At 33.7% G+C, this 19,172-nt stretch overlaps 1 protein-coding gene across 14 annotated transcripts in view; it reads right to left on the bottom strand.

Annotated features, from left to right (window-relative positions):
- The window catches only part of CDC14A (cell division cycle 14A), a 220,717-nt gene that overhangs the window by 90,918 nt on the left and 110,627 nt on the right, over nucleotides 1-19,172 (bottom strand). For all 14 annotated transcript variants that reach the window (XM_074262806.1, XM_074262795.1, XM_074262798.1 and 11 more), the window contains 2 exons: nucleotides 9,772-9,838; nucleotides 871-933 (listed from right to left, as the gene is read on the bottom strand). In XM_074262806.1, the coding sequence (XP_074118907.1) occupies nucleotides 871-933; nucleotides 9,772-9,838 (130 nt within the window). The remainder of the gene's footprint in view (nucleotides 1-870; nucleotides 934-9,771; nucleotides 9,839-19,172) is intronic.

Here is a 19,172-nt window from a genome sequence, read left to right as displayed (position 1 = left end):
TATGAATACATGTACACACACATATAAAAATATGTATACCCAGTTTTTAACCACTTTGTCAAGGTGTCAAGGAAAAAAATTCCCAAGGTGAATGTATAGTATGTAGTACTGAAAAGAAAAAAAAAAACAAAAAAAAAACTAAGGAAACCTAGACTGTAACACACTACTATCAACTGACTTCATAACCATGAGCTTGCCATATCTAGGTCTTATCTGTAAAGGTGGGAGAGTGAGAGATTTAATTTAAGAAACATTAATTAAGTACCTTCTATGTGCAAGGGAATATGCTAGACTGAGGGAGTATACAGTCAAAATTGAAAAATATGCCTGTAAGAAAGCTTACATTATTCTGAATAGTTGAACTGGATGACTCTTATAAGTTTTTTATAATTCCATAAAAGTCTGAACTAAAGTTTCGATTTAAAAAACTATATTAATTGGAATGAAAACATAAAGAGGAAAAGAAAGGGAGAAAAAAAGGTAAATTACTGGCTTTTAAATAATCCAAATAATTTCACCACTGTTTTACCAATAGACATTCTATGATTTTAATCTACACATAATATATAACTTCCAATATGCTCCCACTACAGACCAAATTGATTAACTTATAATCAAAAGGTGAAATGAGCAATTTTTAAGCTCACTACTGGGAATAAAACATACAAATATGATTTCAAAAACATAAGTAAAAGTGAGAATGCCCCCCTCCCCATGTCTTGTAAATTACACCAGAAGACAATACACCAAAGAGAAATAAAAGAGTGAACAAAAGAATCTATTTTACATGTTCCCTTCATTCCATTAAAAATGTATTTTATTTTAATAAAACAACTAAACTTATATGTGAAATGTTACAAATTTACAAACCTCATAATGTTCATATTCTTCCACATCAAAGGATTCAAAGTCAAAAAACCCATGCTGCAATCCCTGAAAAAACAAAAATAAAAATCAGTCTTTCTTTAGTATCAAGATTAATAATTAACAACATCCAGAATTATTTTCTTTCACCTCAAGTTCCAATGTCACTTCAATGAGTCTAATTTGGTAAGAAAGTGCTTAAAAGCCTTTGATATTTAATTTAGATCTAGAAATTAACCTCCTAGTTTTGGCATTTAAGATAGGTATATTATAATGTTTCAATGAACTGACTATTTTGAGAAATACTGAAATATGTCCCACAAAAATCATTCAAAATTCATGTTCACATGTAGCTTGTGCTCATGAATAACTAGTCTTTCAAATTTCAACATATACTACTATATGGTTAGATCATAGAATAATAATATGTGTTATTATTTCATACATTATCTATCCTGGAGTTTAAATCCTGAAAAAAAAATTAAAAAAACTAATTGATGCTTGGAAAATTTTTTTTAATTATGATAACAGGCAGAGAATGGATTCTCATAAATAGTGCCTCATACTATTTCTATAACCACACTTTGGGAGAAGTTATCTCTTGATTATCTCTTAGCAATAAGTTTTTGATAGTATAAAAAAGGAAGGATTTGTTAAGGAAAATTATTTCCATTTAGAAAATGTTAAAAAAAAAAAAAACTAACTATAGTAAACTTGATACCCTCAACTTTTTTGCAAACCAACTCAAAGCATTTCATGGAAGGACAAAAAATATATTTATGTATAAAGAAAGCAATGTTAATTTCAAAGGAAAAACACATAGCAGGCACCTGAAAAGAAAAATAAATCGAGAGAAATGAAATCATATCCTAAAGCTATTAAAAATGAGGAGAGAAGATGGAAAATGACCAAGTTAAATACCTGCTTACCAATTACTCTAAAAAAAAATAAACATGAGTGAAGTTATTTTAATCCTCTCACATTGAAACAAAACAACTAAGTTCATCTGAATGCACCATGCCAAAGGAACTACTGAAGGGGAAAATATCAACACAAATCAACTTTTCCATTTCTTTCATTTAAAATAAAAAACATATTAATAACTTAGAATCAGAGATTCAGAGTGGAAAGTGACAATACAAATCCCTAATTTTATAGATGAGAAAGATGAGTCCCAGGGATTAAGCAAGGTCACACAGGTTATTTATTAATAAGTAGCAGAATCAATTAGAGCCTCAAATCACAGGTGTTCTGAAAATAATTTCACCTGTATTTCTAATACATCACAATGTAAAATTTTAAAGGAATCAAATCCAGAAAATTATGCTATATAATTTGAACATTATGATATACACAAGTACATGTATGTGCCATTATTTATATGCTTCTGTATACATGCATGTTTTAAAGAGCTTTCTTATTGTTTTGTAAACAGAGGAGGAAATAAATGGTGCTTAATGTTGCACTTCTATTGCTAAAAGGCTACTGGCAACCTAGTCTCAATTCCTCTAACCTCTCAATTTGATGTTTATATTAACTTTGAAAATACACATAGTTTCTAAGGAGACCTTATGAAGGAAGCTATAAGCTTTATTTTAAGATAAACAATGTAACAAATGCCTAGATCAGGTTACTGTTACTATATCAACAAATAGAAACATTCTGTTCACAACTGGGGTACTGAACTTCATTGGTTTTTTTTTTTTTTAACACTATACTCAGAGAATAATAAATTGAAGTGCTCTTATAATTCTATCTAAAGGCCCTTAGTTGGGTTCATTAAGGAGTGTGTATATGTATGTATTTTAATAAATGAAAAAGAAATTATTTAAGAAGAAAAAAATGCTTACAAGGAACTATCTCAGGATTTGGATGAGGATTATTGACCTGTAGAAAAGATCCAGCCCTGGAGTAGGGAAGACCTAAATTTGGGTCTTTTCTCTTGCACAGGGCTGTGTAAAAGCTCTGAAACCAGAGGAAAATTCCTAATGCTATATGCAACCTGCCTAGAGGACAAGGTGCAGATCTTCATCAGTGAAGGGATCTCCTAAAAAGGGAGACCTTCATATCAGTAAAATCACTGATCAAAACAAAAATATCGGGGCTTATTTAAATATGTGCCTTGACTTTGCCCTTAGCAACAACAAATGAAATTATTTATTATTAATATTTATTGCATGGTTAAGGTATTTTCCAAATGCAAACATGTTAATAGAGTAGAAGTTTTTTTAAAAAGTCACTTTGCTAAGAAGAGAAACAGAGTGAGAAAAGCCAGGAATCTAGATCTAGAACTGAAAAGGATTTCAAAGGTGGTAAAGTCCACCTTTCTCATTTGATAGATGAGAAAACTGAAGCCTAAGGAAGCTAAGGAACTCATCCAGAGCTACAGGTATAGAAAATTCTAGAGAAATTCTGGAATTCAGAATTTTTGGACAATTAATTCAGAAAACAATATGGAGAAGATGAAAAAAATAAAAAAAAAACAAGAAAACAGAGATTTAAAACCAAGATTGATTGTTCAATTTAACATTTATTAAACTTCACTGAGTAGTATTACTTTGCTAAATGATTATATTGTGTGTCACATGTTTTGTTTTAGGCACAGGGACTGGGAATCCCCTAGCTCATGTTTTCTCAAGAATTAAATATAAAATCCTGTTTAGCATTTAAAGTTCTTTATAAGCTGAGCTCTTCCCACATCTACTCTCTCCAGTCCAGTTCCATAGCCTCCCTGCAATTCCTGAACCCCAGATTTCCATCTCTTGTCTCTAAGCTTCTGGACTGGATGCTCCCCCAAAAAGCCTAGAAAACTGCTCTTTCCTTCTAAGTTTCTCTCATTTCTATGAAGACTCAACTCAAAAACCACCTTTGTCAGGTTACTTCCCTTCCCTAACCCCATACCTAATGCCTCTCCTTTCAGATTACCCCCTAGATATCTTGTATGGACCTAATTATTTCTATATTGTCTCCCCCATTATAATAATAATAACAATACCTAACATTTATATAGCACTTTAAGGTTTACAAAGCATTTTAATAAATTTTAAAATTTATTATCACACCAAATATTATTATGCCTATTTTATATATTAGGAAACTAGGCAGATAATGGTTCAGTGACTTTTTCAGGGTCACAGAGACAATTAAGTGTGTAAGGCTAAATTAGCTATCAGGTCTTCCTGACTCCAGTGCCACTACTCTCTCCACTGCACTATCTAGATGTCTTGAGAATCCAACAGACTGGTTTTACTGTTTTGTTGTTTTTTCTATATTTGCATTCCATATTTTAAATATGGTACTTGTCATATAGTAAGTAATGAATGCTTATTGAATGACCTATAAATTTTAGTTTAGAAAATTCCCAGGTAAGGAAACTACCTCTACCAACATGGACTAGGCTGGCCAGTATATCCCCAACAACTTATGGTTTTAGAGTTGTCAAGAGAAACAAGGTTTTTAAGTGCTTTGTCCAGAGTCACTTAATGCAAATTATATACATGCAAACAGAATTTATACCTCTCTTGGATATAAATGTATAGGTAGATAGATAGTTAGAAGAGTATAGGTATATAGATATAGAGATAGATACTTAGATACATAGATGCATAATATATATAGATATAGATAGAAGGATGTACATACTATGCTAGTATAATCAAATCATATATTTGTATGTATATATGTATATGTGCATATATGTGTATATGGGTCAGCGATAAAAGAGCTCCCTCTTCTAAAGCAATTCATCATCTTCTCAGGAGCTTCAAGTCTTAGTTTCTGCTATACAAAAAGATTAAAATGACTTCTGCAGGGTCAAGCAGGTGTGTGTATCAGAAATGAGACAAACTCAAGTATTACTAACTGAAAGGATAGCTTTCTCTTCAATATACCATGGCTATCTTTCAGAAGAGAGATTATGTTTAGGAAAGACAAAGATTATAAGTAAGTGAAGAAGTTAATTAAATAAGTGGGAAGTTGTCCAAAGAGTGTAGAATTTCAAAATGGAATGGTATTTGGAAATGGTATAGTTCCTAGAAATGGTTAGGTTGAAGATATAACTATGAAATGTGATGGAGAAGCACGTCACTGAATTTCAAAAAGTTGAAAGATTGTGTTACATGTTATTGATATACTTGAATCCCCAGTGTCTGTTACATAGTAGACACTTAATAACTGCTTAAATTAAATTGCTTGAAGAAGTATTCAACATGAATAGATCCTTATGGGTAGCAAAAGACAGGATGATTTAAAAAAAAAAGACTGCACTCACTGAGAAAATTGGGAATGTCTGAAATTTGGGAAATGATAATACATACAAGAATTTCAAAGAAAAAAAGTTACTAAAGGTTATTAAGAGATAGCAAAAGAAAGGATTCACCTGAAAGCAGAAGTGGAAAACATAGCAATTCTTTCTCTTCTGTCTATGGTATTAGAATAGGGATTTGGGGAAGGTGAAGGAGTAATACAATAAAGAGAGTTTCAAAGATGGTATTCTTCAACAGACAACCAAGATAACTCAAATCAAGAAAGAGAAAGGAAAATGTGAAGAAAATACTTAAGATGCAAAAAAGTTTGTTAAGAATAGGAACAGATATTCCAAAAAGCACAATGGGATCAATCAGGGTTGGAATGTGTTTTTTTTTTTAAGTAGAACAAAATTAATTTGAACAAAAGTGAAACTTTAGAAAGAGATAGGAAAAGCAAACAACTTTTGTCCCAAAGGTATCTAAAAATGAATGATCTGAATTGGGCAATTAGCATGATCAGAGTCTTAAACCAGCATAGGTTTGGAAAAGGGAAATGGAGAAAAAGGAACTATTCATTTAAAAAAAAATTTTTAAGGGGCAGTTAGATGGTGCAGTGGATACAGCACCAGCCCTGAGGTCAGGAAGACCTGAGTTCAAATCTGGCCTCAGACACTTAATACTTTTTAGCTGTGTGACCCTGGGCAAGTCATTTAACCCCAAATGCCTCAGGCAAAAAAATTAAAAAATAAAAATAAAATAAACATTTTTTAAAAAATAACTAAACTCAGCATCACACAAAATACCAGTGTTTCAGAGTTATAGGACATTATAAGCCCAATGAAAGTTTATTGGACTTTTGGATAGAAATGACCACTGCTGAGAGGCCTGCATGAAATATCATCTGTTAAGCAGCATTCTCAAAAATTATCAAGTCCAACTTGGCACCTGCACATGAATTCCCTCAAGAACAAGGTTAGCAAATGGTCAGAATTTATTTATGAGCCTACAAAGAGGAGGAATTCTCTATATTCTTAAGCAGAAGTAATTATTCAGAAATTTGTCCTTGTATCATTCCTAAATCTGCCTCTCCAATATCTAACCATTGATTCTACTTTTCACCACTAGTACACCAGTACTGGGAGACTAAATCTAATTCTACATGACTGAAGGCAGCTATCATGTTACCCCTCTAACTTGTCTATTAAACCTCAGTTCTCTCAATTGATTTCCATATGCCATGTTCTCCAATCCCTTTACCATACTAGTTGCAATCTTCTGGAAATAATGCAATGACCAGAACTAATCATCATTGTAGATTATGGCCAAACCAAAACAGTTACAACAGAATTTAGCCTTCTTGTTATAGAATTTGCATGTCTAATGATGCATTTTAAAACATTAGATTTTTTGGCTGCAATATTGCACAGTTGATTCACATTGAGCTTCATGTCCACAAAACTGCAAATTTACGAACATTTCTCTTGATTATTTTATCCACCTTCATGATTCCTATAATGCATAACAGCAAAAACCTTTAAAAATTAAACTAAGCTCTATGCTGCCTTCAGAAAGCAATGAAGTAGAGAAATGAAAATCTACATATTATTGTTTAGACACAGCTGACTGGCAGAGTCCAAATCAAAGGAGAAGGTGATATCACTGAACATCCAGGAACTTATTGGTAGAAAAAGAGGGGGTTGGGCAGCAGAGGTTGGAGAGATTAAAATATAAGGTACTGGGGGAAAATCCAATACCACAAGATCCATTAATGAAGGAAGAAAAAAATAACATGGTACAGTAGGCTGGTGATAGTGTAAGATTAATAACGTTTATAAAAGCAATTTTATATATAGCTGAGTAACTGAAATGTGTGTTTGAGCAGAGGAGGTCTTTAAAGTTTGCAAAGCATTTTGCATAATTTGCAAAATTTCACTCAATAAACAGAAAACTAATCAAATAACCAAATTTAATATGACAAAATTTAATACTACTCACTAGAACAGAAACTTTCTATATTCTATTCTTTATAATTTCTTTAATAAAACATAATGATATATAATTTGCTTTAAAAGAATTCATGGTACAACCTGGATAAAAGCCAACACTGATTCTAAAATGCATTAGCAAGGGAAGGCATCTTGAAAATCCTTTAATAAGAGGCTGGTGGGCTGTGGCCCTGTGCTTTCCAGCATTTTTGTCAATGACTCCAGTAGTAAACACCCTAGTCCAAGCAAATTTACAAAAAACATACAGATTTCAAATAAAACTAACCACTGAATTGAAGAATCAGATCCAAAATGAATTGATAAGGAGAAAGCTGGACTTAGTGTAATACAATGAAATTATAAAATAGGGTTAAATGTAAAATCCTAAGGTTTAAAAAATAAAATTAATGGTACCAATTCAATCTAGATTGTAGGAAGTTAAAGAGACCTCTGCTGAAGCACTGTACTCTTCCCTTCTTAGACTATAACTGGAATACTGTATCCAATTCTGGACACTCCTTTTTTTTTTTTTTTTTTTTTTTTTGGCTGAGGCAATTATAAGTTATTTGCTCAGGGTCACACAGCTAGGAAGTTAAGTGTTAAGTGTCTGAGGTCAAATTTGAACTCAGGACCTCCTGACTTTAGGGCTGGTGCTCTATCCACTGCACTCTTATCTACTATCTAGCTGCCCCCTTGACACTCCATTTTAAAAAGACCACTGATCAGCTCAAATATTTCCAGAAAAAAGATACCAACATAGTGATGGAAGTAGAAATCATGCCATATAAGAAATGGCTCAGGAAACTGGAGATGTTTAACCTTAAAAGAAAAGATTAGTGAAAGGAGAGAAAGGATAGAGATAGGATCACTGTCTTTCAAGTTTATTGAACCTCTACCTCTATTCAAGCATTCCTGTTGAAGAGTCATTTATCCTCTTTCTGTGTTAACACTTCCAGTGATACGCCTGTAATCAGTCTTTCAAAAAAAACATTACTTGGACAATCATATTCAATAAAATGGAAGCTCCTTAAACAGAGGAGTTAGCTGATGTTTCTATTGATAAGAGCATGGGACCATAGACTTGAGAAGTGGAAGGAATCACTGAGTTCAACTATCTTGGGATCTCTTTCTCAAAATAATGTTTCAAATGTATTAAAATAAGTTTGTAGGACTAAAAAAATCAATTTTATGGGAAAGTCATAAAAATATTTTTAAAAACCATAGCAGATTTGCAATTCTTAGGCTAAGAAGTCCTGCCCTAACCTAATTCAGACTTTCATTTTTTCCATGACCTTATTTCTTCTTTCCCAGAAGCAGTCACACAATGGACAAACTAGACTAGATCTAATCAGGCACTCTCCTTCTTGTTCTTGCATCAAATGTCTTTCTAACACTGGGTCAGTGATTTAATTTCTCTACTTCCATTTTCTCATCTATATTTATACATCTGTAAAATGCATGAAGAGTACTTACATGATCTCTAAACTCAAAAATCCTATGATGTTAACTGTTGAGCATAACCATTCTCCATAACAGGATATAAAACCAAATGAGATGCAGCATCAATGTACCATTAAAAAAAGGCCTAGCAGCAATTTTTCATGCTTATGTGGGAATTCGCCTCCCTTTAGAATATAGAAAATTCAAGATAAGGAATATCAAACTAGCTACCTACTGCCTTTGGACTCTTACAGCTCCAAATCTTATTCTGAGGCTTTCAGTCACTTTATTCAGATTAATATGTGATTAAATTACCAAATCTTTCTAAAAATAAAGAACAATTTACATAACAGTAGTGCAAATGGATGAGGAATAAAATGTGCAACAGGCAGGCAGTTTGATTTTGATACCACTGTTCAGAAACTACACATTCTGATTAAAAGGGAGGACCAGGACAGATATTCATGATGCACAAATAATTTACATTTACTAGAGGATCAGGGTTAAAAGCTGAAAAGAACCTCAGGTTATATGAACCTCAGGATCATATAACCCAAGTTCATTTTACAGATGAGAAAGTTAAGGCCCTAAGTTAAGTGACATTGTGGCAATATCAGGACTTGAGTCATAGAGTCTCTATCTGATTCTGAATCCAATGTACTTTCCATGGCAAATACATCACAGGGATTCTTTTTACCTTCATTTATGTCAATTTTCTGATTCACACTTGAACTAAAGCCCTAATTGGCTCTCAGACCCTAAGAACTAACTGAATGAAAAGGAAAGATAAAGATAGAAGAAAACCTTCTGAGCCCATTTCCTCATCTATAATATAAAGAGATCTTACAAAATTATTTCAAAAGATTCCTTCCATCTCTAACAGTCTATAATTCTGTGGTTTCCATATATCAAGAAATAGAAAGGACAAAGTTAATAAATCCTAAGGCCAAGCTTGGTCTTCTACTTCTTTTATATGTTCATGGATAGCATCAACCATGTCTAGGGAAAATTAAATGTTTAAAGATTCCTCTCTGACTTGTACAAATGATAACACTGCATAACTGGAAAACTTCCTGCCACTTGCTAAATCTATTAAAGGAAGACTTTTCCCCCCTCAATGTAAACAAGTTTGTTATTTTCATTCTTTCCACATGCTGAAACTTAATTTTTTTTGTATTTTTAAATTTTAAATTACTCTATATCAACCATTTAATTGCAATGAGGGTTGTTATTACCTTCCTGATTCCCTGCAAACAGTCCAGGATTGTGAGATTGTATGTACAATTTCCGAAGGAAGCATCCCTATAAATATAAATAAAATGGATATTAATCATACATTTAGAGGATTTGAAAAAATGCACAACACATAAAAATGGATATTTATTCCTGTTTTGTGAATATAGGTGGTTTCTCTAATAGAAGAAATGCTGCTAGGTAAGTTCCAAAGTCCAAAGTTTCTGTTTTGAAGTTGAATAAATTTTCTGTCATCCATATATAGATAAAGGTTTTTTTGTTTGTTTGTTTGTTTTTTTACCTTGAGGGAGCAATGGTGGTTTAAATAGAAAAAATCCTCAATTCAGAATCATTAGTCTGACCAAATTTTGCATCCTGACTTTAAGCAAATTATATCTCTGACTACAGCTTCTTCATCTATAAAATGAGGCAAGTTGATATCTAGGCTACTTCACCAGGACTGAAGTCCTAGATCTGGAAGAGACTGCCACATTGTACAGAGAAGGAAGCTGAGGCCAAAGGAAGGGAAGTAATTTGACCTGCACACACTGACAGAGCTGCCATTTGGACCCAGGTTCTCAGAAACTAAAGCCGGGCCCTTTCCACTCTTATCCAGCTATAAATCCCATGATCCTTGAAGGAGACTTACTCTTGTTGAAGAGACATTTAAATGGGAGGGAGGAGAAGGTAGGGAAGGAAATAGGTAATCACTGAAGGTCAGTCAGAAGCACTCAAAGAAACATCAAGAAAGAAATCTACTACTAACAGTCATTCAAATGTTTTCTATAGTGTTCAATATCAATTCCATGGAGTGGAATTTTATTCCAGGAACACCATAAACCTTAGTTAGAAGATAGAAAGGGCCATTCTTGGCTTGGAGTAAAATTATTTGGCACTTTACCAGTTTCTGGATGCCAAGAATGAGAAAGGAGACAAGTAACATTTTTTTTTTAACCCTAGCAACTCATTTCCCTCATGGACATAAAAACAGAAAGAGTGCATTTATGAACCCACCATAATCTCAATTGATTCTGGATCCGATCCAGAGGATATATCCTCCCTAGCACAAGACACAGATAAAGTGTTCAGGAGGGCAAGAACCATGGGGTAGGATTTGGCAATCATATCACTTAAGACCACCAATGGGGGAACTGAGAGATGTTATAGTCCAGAGGGGAGAACAATGGGTGGAACAGGCTCACTAACTCCAAGTATCCAAGGAGCTGTAGTTGTTTATTTGTCATTTTTGGCAAAGAGGACCATGACAATAGGCATGTGATACCATGACACGCAAGTGAATTTGGATTTAAATAAGGGAGGGCTGTGCAAGGTCACGTGCATGATTTTTTCCTCCCCAGTCATCTGGTTCCAGGGGCAAGATATAGATCAGGATGACTGAAGATGGCCTTGAATGCAATGGAGATCCTGACTTTTAACATATAGAAAAGGAATTATCCTTGGACCCGGAAGGAAGAACTAGAAGAAAAAGTGGTTAAGAAGTTATGGGCTCCACTTAATTACAAGTCTGCTTATGATGATTTGATGACTTTTGGGCAAATAATCAATCCAGTTTTTGCAACTACGAACACTTACAAATGCAGATGCATGTGAAATTCTTTATATAATCTTTTAAAGTGATATCTACATGTATTAAAACCATTTTCAATAAAACCTAAGAAAGGCTTTAACAGGCGATTTTTCCATGGACTAGTATGACATAGTATAAAGAATATGAAAATATGTTGTTTGTTTTTAAGGAAGCATTTGATTTAGTGGTAAAGTAAAACTGAGCCTTGAATGTACTCCTCATTAGGAAATTCTTCTCATAAATATGCCAAAATACTCCAAGAATAATAGGACACCTAAATTCACTGTCTTAAATCACTTACCCCCCCCACTCACTTTTCAGTTCCTTGCAATCTGATTTCTATTACCTCTCTACTGAAAATATTCTTGCTGAGATTATTGATGACCTAGTAATTGTGAAACCCAATGGATTTTTCTCAATCATCATCTTTATCTTTCTGTACTCTTTGAGACTATTAGCTAACTCTCCTTCCTGTACCTCTCCATTTCAGTCTTCTTTGATGGTTCTTCAACCACTAATCATGTATTTTCCTAAAACAAGCAAAACTAAACAAACAAACAAAAAACCCACAAAACATTATCTCTCATCTCCATGCTTTTGTACCGGCTACATCCCAGATGTTCTGCCCCTCAACTCCACCTTTAGGGTAGAGATAATAAGATATTACTTTTAAAGATCTTATCACAATGTCTAGTTCAAGATGGTAATTAAAAATGTTTGTTCCCTCCCCCAAAAAATTTAAAAATTAAAAAACATAAAAAGTGTGTTCCTTTTCCTGAGCCCCTTCACATTAGTCAACAAGTACCCACTATGTGCTAGACACTATACAAAGCACTGAGAACAGAGGAAAAGGCAAAAAACAGTTCCTACTCTCAAGAAGCTCTGATGGGAGTGATACATGAAAACAACTATGTACAAACAAGCTAATTAGGGAATAAATTAGAGATAATTACAGAGAGAAGGCACTCAAGAGAATTGGTTCAACTTCTTGTAGAAGGTGGCACTTTAGCTGGGACATGAAGGAGCCCAAAGAGACTAGGAGATGGAGATGAGAGGGAAAGAATTCCAAGCATGGGAGATATCCAGTGAAAATACATAGAACTAGGGGATAGCAAGTTTTGTTTGAGGAACAGGAAGGGGGCCATTTATCATGGATCATAGAGTATGTAGAAAGAGTAATGTGTAAGAGATGGGAAAGGTAGGAGGAGGTTGGATCATGAAAAATTTTTGATTACATCAAATTAAAAAGCTTTTGTACAAACAAAACTAATGCAAACAAGATTAGAAGGGAAGTAACAAATTGGGAAAATGTTTTTACAATTCTGATAAAGGACTCATCTCCAAAAAATATACAGAAAATTGATTCTAATTTATAAGAAATCAAGCCATTCTCCAAATAATAAATGATCAAAGTATCTAGTATATACCCTAAAAAAAGCTTTATGCAAGGAAATATATAAAATATAAAATGGAAAAACCACAAAAATAAATAAGATACAGTCCCTATTCTCAAAGAACTTTACACTTTAACAGAATGGTGTGGATTAGAGAAAATAAATATTGTCCACAATTACAAAAACAAAAACATGACAAACATATACAATATACATGGATACATGTGAATATGAGAAAGGCAAAGGGCTATTTTGTTTGACATATAGGAGAAAGTGATGAAGTTCTAGTGGCAGTCAGAGTTGTGGGAATCTCCTTTTGGACTGCACAGGTCCTTCGTGAAAAGTTTTAGGTGGCAAAAATGAAAGTTTAGTGTTGTATGAGAAGTCAGCTTTGCTAAGAGAAGAGAATGCCTTCTCAGCAGGCAGGAGTCCTGGCAGCTATACCAAAGAGGCAAAGCCTACTACTTTGGACATTCTGCAAAGAAATGAAAGAGCAGAAACCTATTTTATTAGCAGATCTTGGGGGAAGAGAGGAGCCTGAGAGCAGCATGAACTGATCAGACCAGGATCTCCCAACTGAAATTAGTTGGAAGGCTTTTTCAATCTGAATTTGGATGGAGATCCGGCTATCAATGGGGGCCCAGCCTGAGAAGCTCTCTCAAGACTCCACGCCTGGGAGACCAGGAATCAAAGGGGCCAGAATTTCAGAGTGTTAATTTTACCAGAATACAGGATTTTTTATTATTTATAAATTTATTTATTTAATATTTATTATTTAAAATAATTTATTATTTATAAATTATAAATTTTACAGGAATACAGTTTTCACACACACCTCCCATCCCTCAGAAAGACTTTCAGTCTATCAAGGCAAACTTTAGAAAGTAGTTGGCATAAACAGCCTTCCCTCCCCAGAAATCAAATCTAAATCTGGGCAGTTACAGATAAATAAATCCTAAGGGGAGGACTGGGAAGATGGTAGAGTAGGTTAGTAAATTTCCTAGATTTCCCCCAAAAACATAAAAAATCTGCACCTCAGGGTGAGCATAGACAGGAAAAATCAAGAAAATTTAGGGCAGAACAGGGATTCTCCTGGTACAATGCAAGATCCAAAGAAAGGCCCCAGGCTGGATATTAACTGGTACAAACACCTCTGGGCTAGCTCCATAAAAATTTCAAGTGAGGAGCCCTAGAGCAAGTCGGGTTTGGCAGCAGCCATAGAAAATTTCACCACCCAGACAACAGGAGTAGTTTGTTTTATTTTGTTTTGTTTTTTTTTTTTTGGGGGGGGGTGTCTGAGTCTGAGAAGATTGAGGAAACCTAGGCTGATAAGAAACACTAGGCCCAGCACAGAGATGTGGCTCCAGATGAGAAGATACCAGCATACGAAGTACCGAAGCAGCAGAAGGGCAGGGAAGCTACTGGCTGCCAGCACTTCCAGGAGTGGGTTTGAAGTTCTAGGTCAGAGGGGAGAGCTGAAGTGAAGCTAGAAGCACAATCTCCTACCTCACAATAAATAACTTCTAACCACTAAAATACTGAGACTAAAGATAACAAAATCAATTCTCTTATATTGAACTTATATTGTTTGAGCTGTTCATTTGAGCGATTAATCACATAATAACTTTTGATATTCCATTCACTGTTTTTGAAATTAAAGAATCTATTATATATACTTAATTTTTTCACGTTTATGTCTTAGCAGAAAAGATAATAAAGTCACTGAGAATAATGTTCATACAACTTATTTTCCATCCATGATCTTGACAAAGACTTCACATCTCTCTCCTACTCTCCTCTATACATTTATATGATCTTTCATCTATATGCTCTCCACAAACCAGGCCATTCATCATTCCCAAACATGCCCTCCCTTTTCCCACAGGAGCATAATATTTTAGAGTCAGGGTTCATTTAATCAACTACCTTTTTTTTTTTTTTTAAATAATTATCTGTGCCAATTCCAAGCGACTTGTGATAAAAAGTGTCATCTGTTATCCAGAAAGAAAACTATGACAGCTAAATGTAGATAAAAGCATAATATTTTGTTGCTTTTTTTTATTGTGTTTTTTTCCTTTTTGATCTGATTTTTCTTGTATAGCATTATGAATATGGAAATGTTTTCAACAATTGACATGTTTAACTTATATCGATTACCTGCTTTCTTAAGAGAAGGGAACGGGGAGATAGAGAAGGGACTATGTTTTGCCTTCTTTTGTATCTCTAATTTTAGCACAGCGCTTAACATACAGTAAATGTTTACTAGATATTTGTTAATTGACTGACATACCAATAGTATAAAGGCTTTTACCACATCAGTAAAATCAAAGGTCCTCTGAAATATCAGAATAAGCATACATTATCTAATTTTCCCAATTGGAATCTAAGTCTCCTTATATATCATTCGCAGTATCACATAAAATCTTGAATATAATTGCTACTGAATAAATGACTGCTAAATAAAAATATTGTTTGGAATTTGATGGGTAAATGAAGAAGTATTTTGACTTTACAAATGTAATTTAAAAAGAGAAAATTTTCATTTATATTTAACCACATACTGAGATTGTTGGGGCTTTTGAAAGGTCAGAAGATGAGGGGAAGGGCGGGCAGAATCTAGGGTATTAGGGAGGATGTAGGGTAGGTCCTAGTCAAGAACAAACCTGCATGTGCATTATGTCTACCTGCATGAGACAGGAAGAGTTGAGTATTCCCATAGATATTCTAAAAATACAGCCCCTAGGAATTTGGCCTTGGGAATGGAATAGACTAAAGAAATGACGGTTTTATTAAAGTTTTATTCCATACCAGAAGTAAAAAGCTTTCAGACCCTCCCATGGCAGTATGCTCCAAGCATACTAGGTAAGGTATAGAGAAGCCTAGTTCTGGTTTTAATTGTGTCACTGAGTAAATAGGTGTGTTACTATCCTCAGACCCTGAATTTTCTCATCCATAAAAGTGAAAGCTGAAGTTCTTGATCCCAAAGATACCTTTTTCCAGCTCTAAAACATTTGCTAATTGTATGAAAATCAATCTTATAATTTACATTATCCATCCCACCTGCTTATATTTTGTTCCAGTAATTAGCAGTCAGTTTCAAATGTTTCTTAATAGATTATGGAGAGTTTTTATTCTCTTTTTGGACAATCTACTGAGAAAAAGCAGCAGGTTCTTATTTTTAGTGTTATAACCAAAGGAGACAAGTGAAGCCTTCCATAGTTGTACCTGCATAAATAATACTTTCTTCAATAAGCCATGTGATCTGATTCAATGCAATAGCTCCATTTAGTTAAATCAAAATACAGAGAGAAAAAAAAAAAAGATAGGGAACCAAAGTAGATGCCATAACCTAAATTTTATTATCAATAATGGTATTCTGAAAGAGAACACTAGCATAATGCAATGAATTTAAAAAGGCATGACCACAGGCAGAGCTGCCATGCTAAATGGGCCTTATGACATTTGTTGAGTCAAGAATAGTCAGAATTTATGGATAAATTAGCAGAGGGAAGGGCAGGAGGAAAAGACACCAATTTTTGTAAATTTTAATTTAGAACTTAAATTGTGTTCTTCATTGGTCAAAATCTCTGCCATTATCCTGACATTCTGCAATGAAACAGAGAGAACTGGGAATTATAGATTCCAGCTTCAACTATGTTACTTACCTTGTGACCTTGAACAAATAGTCTACCCTCTGTGAACTACAATTTCGTCAAATGTAAAATACAGTTATAGCTTTGCTTAATCCCACTGAATTTTTTGAGAAAAGTAATGTGAAAACCTCAAAGCATTATATAAATGTGGGTTAGTATTAGGACAGATGAGGACATGGGAGCAATGAATGAGGACACAGAGCTATTTAACATTATAATAGACTGCGTGGGGGGGTGTGCTTTACTCTCAACCCTTTCCTATATTAAAGATCTTCAAAGAGATAGTAACAGATGGAGAATAGATGACTAGTCAGTCAATAAATCGTCATTAAGCATTTATTATTATGTAACAGGCAATGTGCAAAGCACTGAGGACAAAAAAAGGCAAAAGAATCTCTGCTGTCAAGGAGCTTGCTGTCAGGAGACAATATACAAACAGCCAGATACAAACAAGCAATATATGACACATTACAAATAATCAACAGAGTAGATGGCATTAAAATTAAGGGGGATCAGGAAGAAAACAAGTATTTATTAAGCACATACTATATGATGGAACTAAGTGCAAAGTAATTGAGGAAAGAGTAACAAAGGGAAGCCAAGTTAGAAAAGGCTTTGATTGCTAAATAAAAGGTTTTATATTTAATCTTGGAAGTAATAACCATTGGAGGATGTCATGATCAGACTTGACAAGACATATGAGTAAACAATGGAGTAGAGTAAGGAAACATTTTGACATGGCAGGGAAAGTACGTATAGGGTAGACTAGACATTCCTAAACTGTCTTCCAACTTAGAGATACAATAATTCTGTGACATACTTAAGCAATTGTTTCTGTAAGAGTTAAACATTAATAAAAATTCAGGAAAATCCTTAGGTTTCCAGGGAACCCAACCTTATCAACTGAAGGACATTTCAATGCTATTCATTCTGACTTATGCTTTGCCCTTTTTTTTTTCAAATGATAAATTTAAATTCAGGAGAGAATCAGATGATTAAATTCTGAGGAAAAATTATTTATTTTTAGTAAATATGCCCCAAGTAACAATAGGAACTCAGAACATATTCCACAAGTCACTACAATTCCACAATCATACATGCTGTTCAACAGCATTACAATAAAGAAAAGTTCCTACAAGGTACATTACTTGTGATTTTAGACAATGACACTTCATAGCCTATGTCTATCAGCAAAGAATTCATGACAACCCATTTGGGCTGCTCAGTAGTACTTTAGAGTTTAATGGGTTTCTACTGCTCTGAATTAAATGTTTCATGCTCTGAGTTTGTAAAGTCAACCCTGAACACTTATGGGCAATTTAAAAAATTACCCATCAAGTATTAAGGTCCAGGAAAGTCAGGCAAGGACAGCAACAATGTTAAACACCAGCAATAGTATAGGGGTATAGAAAGGAAAAACACAACTTCACACTCTTAATGACTTTATCAAATACCAATGGTTCAAAAGGAACAAGATTTGTATGGAGCCAGAGAAAGATACAGACCAACATGCCTTTGAGGGGAAAAAAAAGTCTGTTATCCTTCTCTTAACTATCCTCAAGCCACCAGAAGAAAAAAGACAAAGAGAAAAGAAAAGTCCTAAAAAATAATCCTAGATAATCAAAGAAGAGAGGTTTAATGAAGTTAACAGAGATAAATTACCATATCAAGGTTAATTAAACATCCACCATGAAATGTGAAGCTGTATGCATAGTTAAGCATAAAAGAATATGAAACATTAATGTCACCAAATTTCAACAGCATCTTAGTCTGTTGTTCAAATACAAACTCATTAAAGCAGTTTAATAAAAATGTTTCCAAATAATTAACCTAACTTCAAAGTCAACTGAAACAAATATAACCAGTCTTATTTCCAATATTTAGATCTAATCTCAAAGGCTTTTTAAAAAATGCCATCTGAACTCCTGTGTCACTAAAAAATAAAGTTATTTGAAAACAACTGTTTAAAATAGCTTTTGAAAGAAATGCAATATATTAGGATACATAATGTTAACGCTATTCAACTGGAGAAAAGGATAATTAGTTATGTAAATTCTACCACACAAAGCTTATATTAATATTAAAGTTTCTAAGATCTCAAAGTTGGAACAAACATTGGAGATATTTAGATACAATCTTTCATACCACATATAAGATCTGTCTATGGCCTACTTTATGCTAAGAGATCAACTCATCTTTTTTTGAACACTTCTAGTGATAAGAAACTTACTACCCTCTCAACAAAGCAGCTTATTATGTTCAGGGGCATGTTAAAAAATTCATCCTAAATCCAGTTAAATCTCAATCTATCTCTATAAAACTTGAAAAATATTTTCTCATTTCTTTTTTCTGGAGCTATTTAAAATAAATCTATTTTGGAATCTTTCCAAAATCTGCAGATAATTATACTGTCTGTCTATCATTATCCTTTCTCAACCACAAGTCTTCTTCTCTCTAGGCTACAGAGATACACTCAATATGGTTGAAGGAATTGTAAGAAAGTTTCAAGTTCCCTCATCATCTTGGTCTTCTTCTTCTGGATACCCTATATTCTACTAATAATATCCCTTAAATATGACTCCCAGAATTAAACAGAGATATGATTTCACCAGTGAAAAATGGAGCATAACTATGACCTCTTTTTCCCCAGAAATAATACGTCTATTAATTGCAGCCTAAGATAGATAGTTTGATTAGATAAATAATTTTCATAGCTTCAGTCATTAAAATTTTACTATATGTTAGATTGTTATAGATGCCATGTTAAC

The sequence above is a fragment of the Sminthopsis crassicaudata genome, chromosome 4, assembly GCF_048593235.1.
Source record: "Sminthopsis crassicaudata isolate SCR6 chromosome 4, ASM4859323v1, whole genome shotgun sequence".
Taxonomy (NCBI): Eukaryota; Metazoa; Chordata; class Mammalia; order Dasyuromorphia; family Dasyuridae; genus Sminthopsis; species Sminthopsis crassicaudata.
Note: the sequence above shows the minus strand (reverse complement) of the source record. Positions and strands in the feature narration are given on the sequence as shown.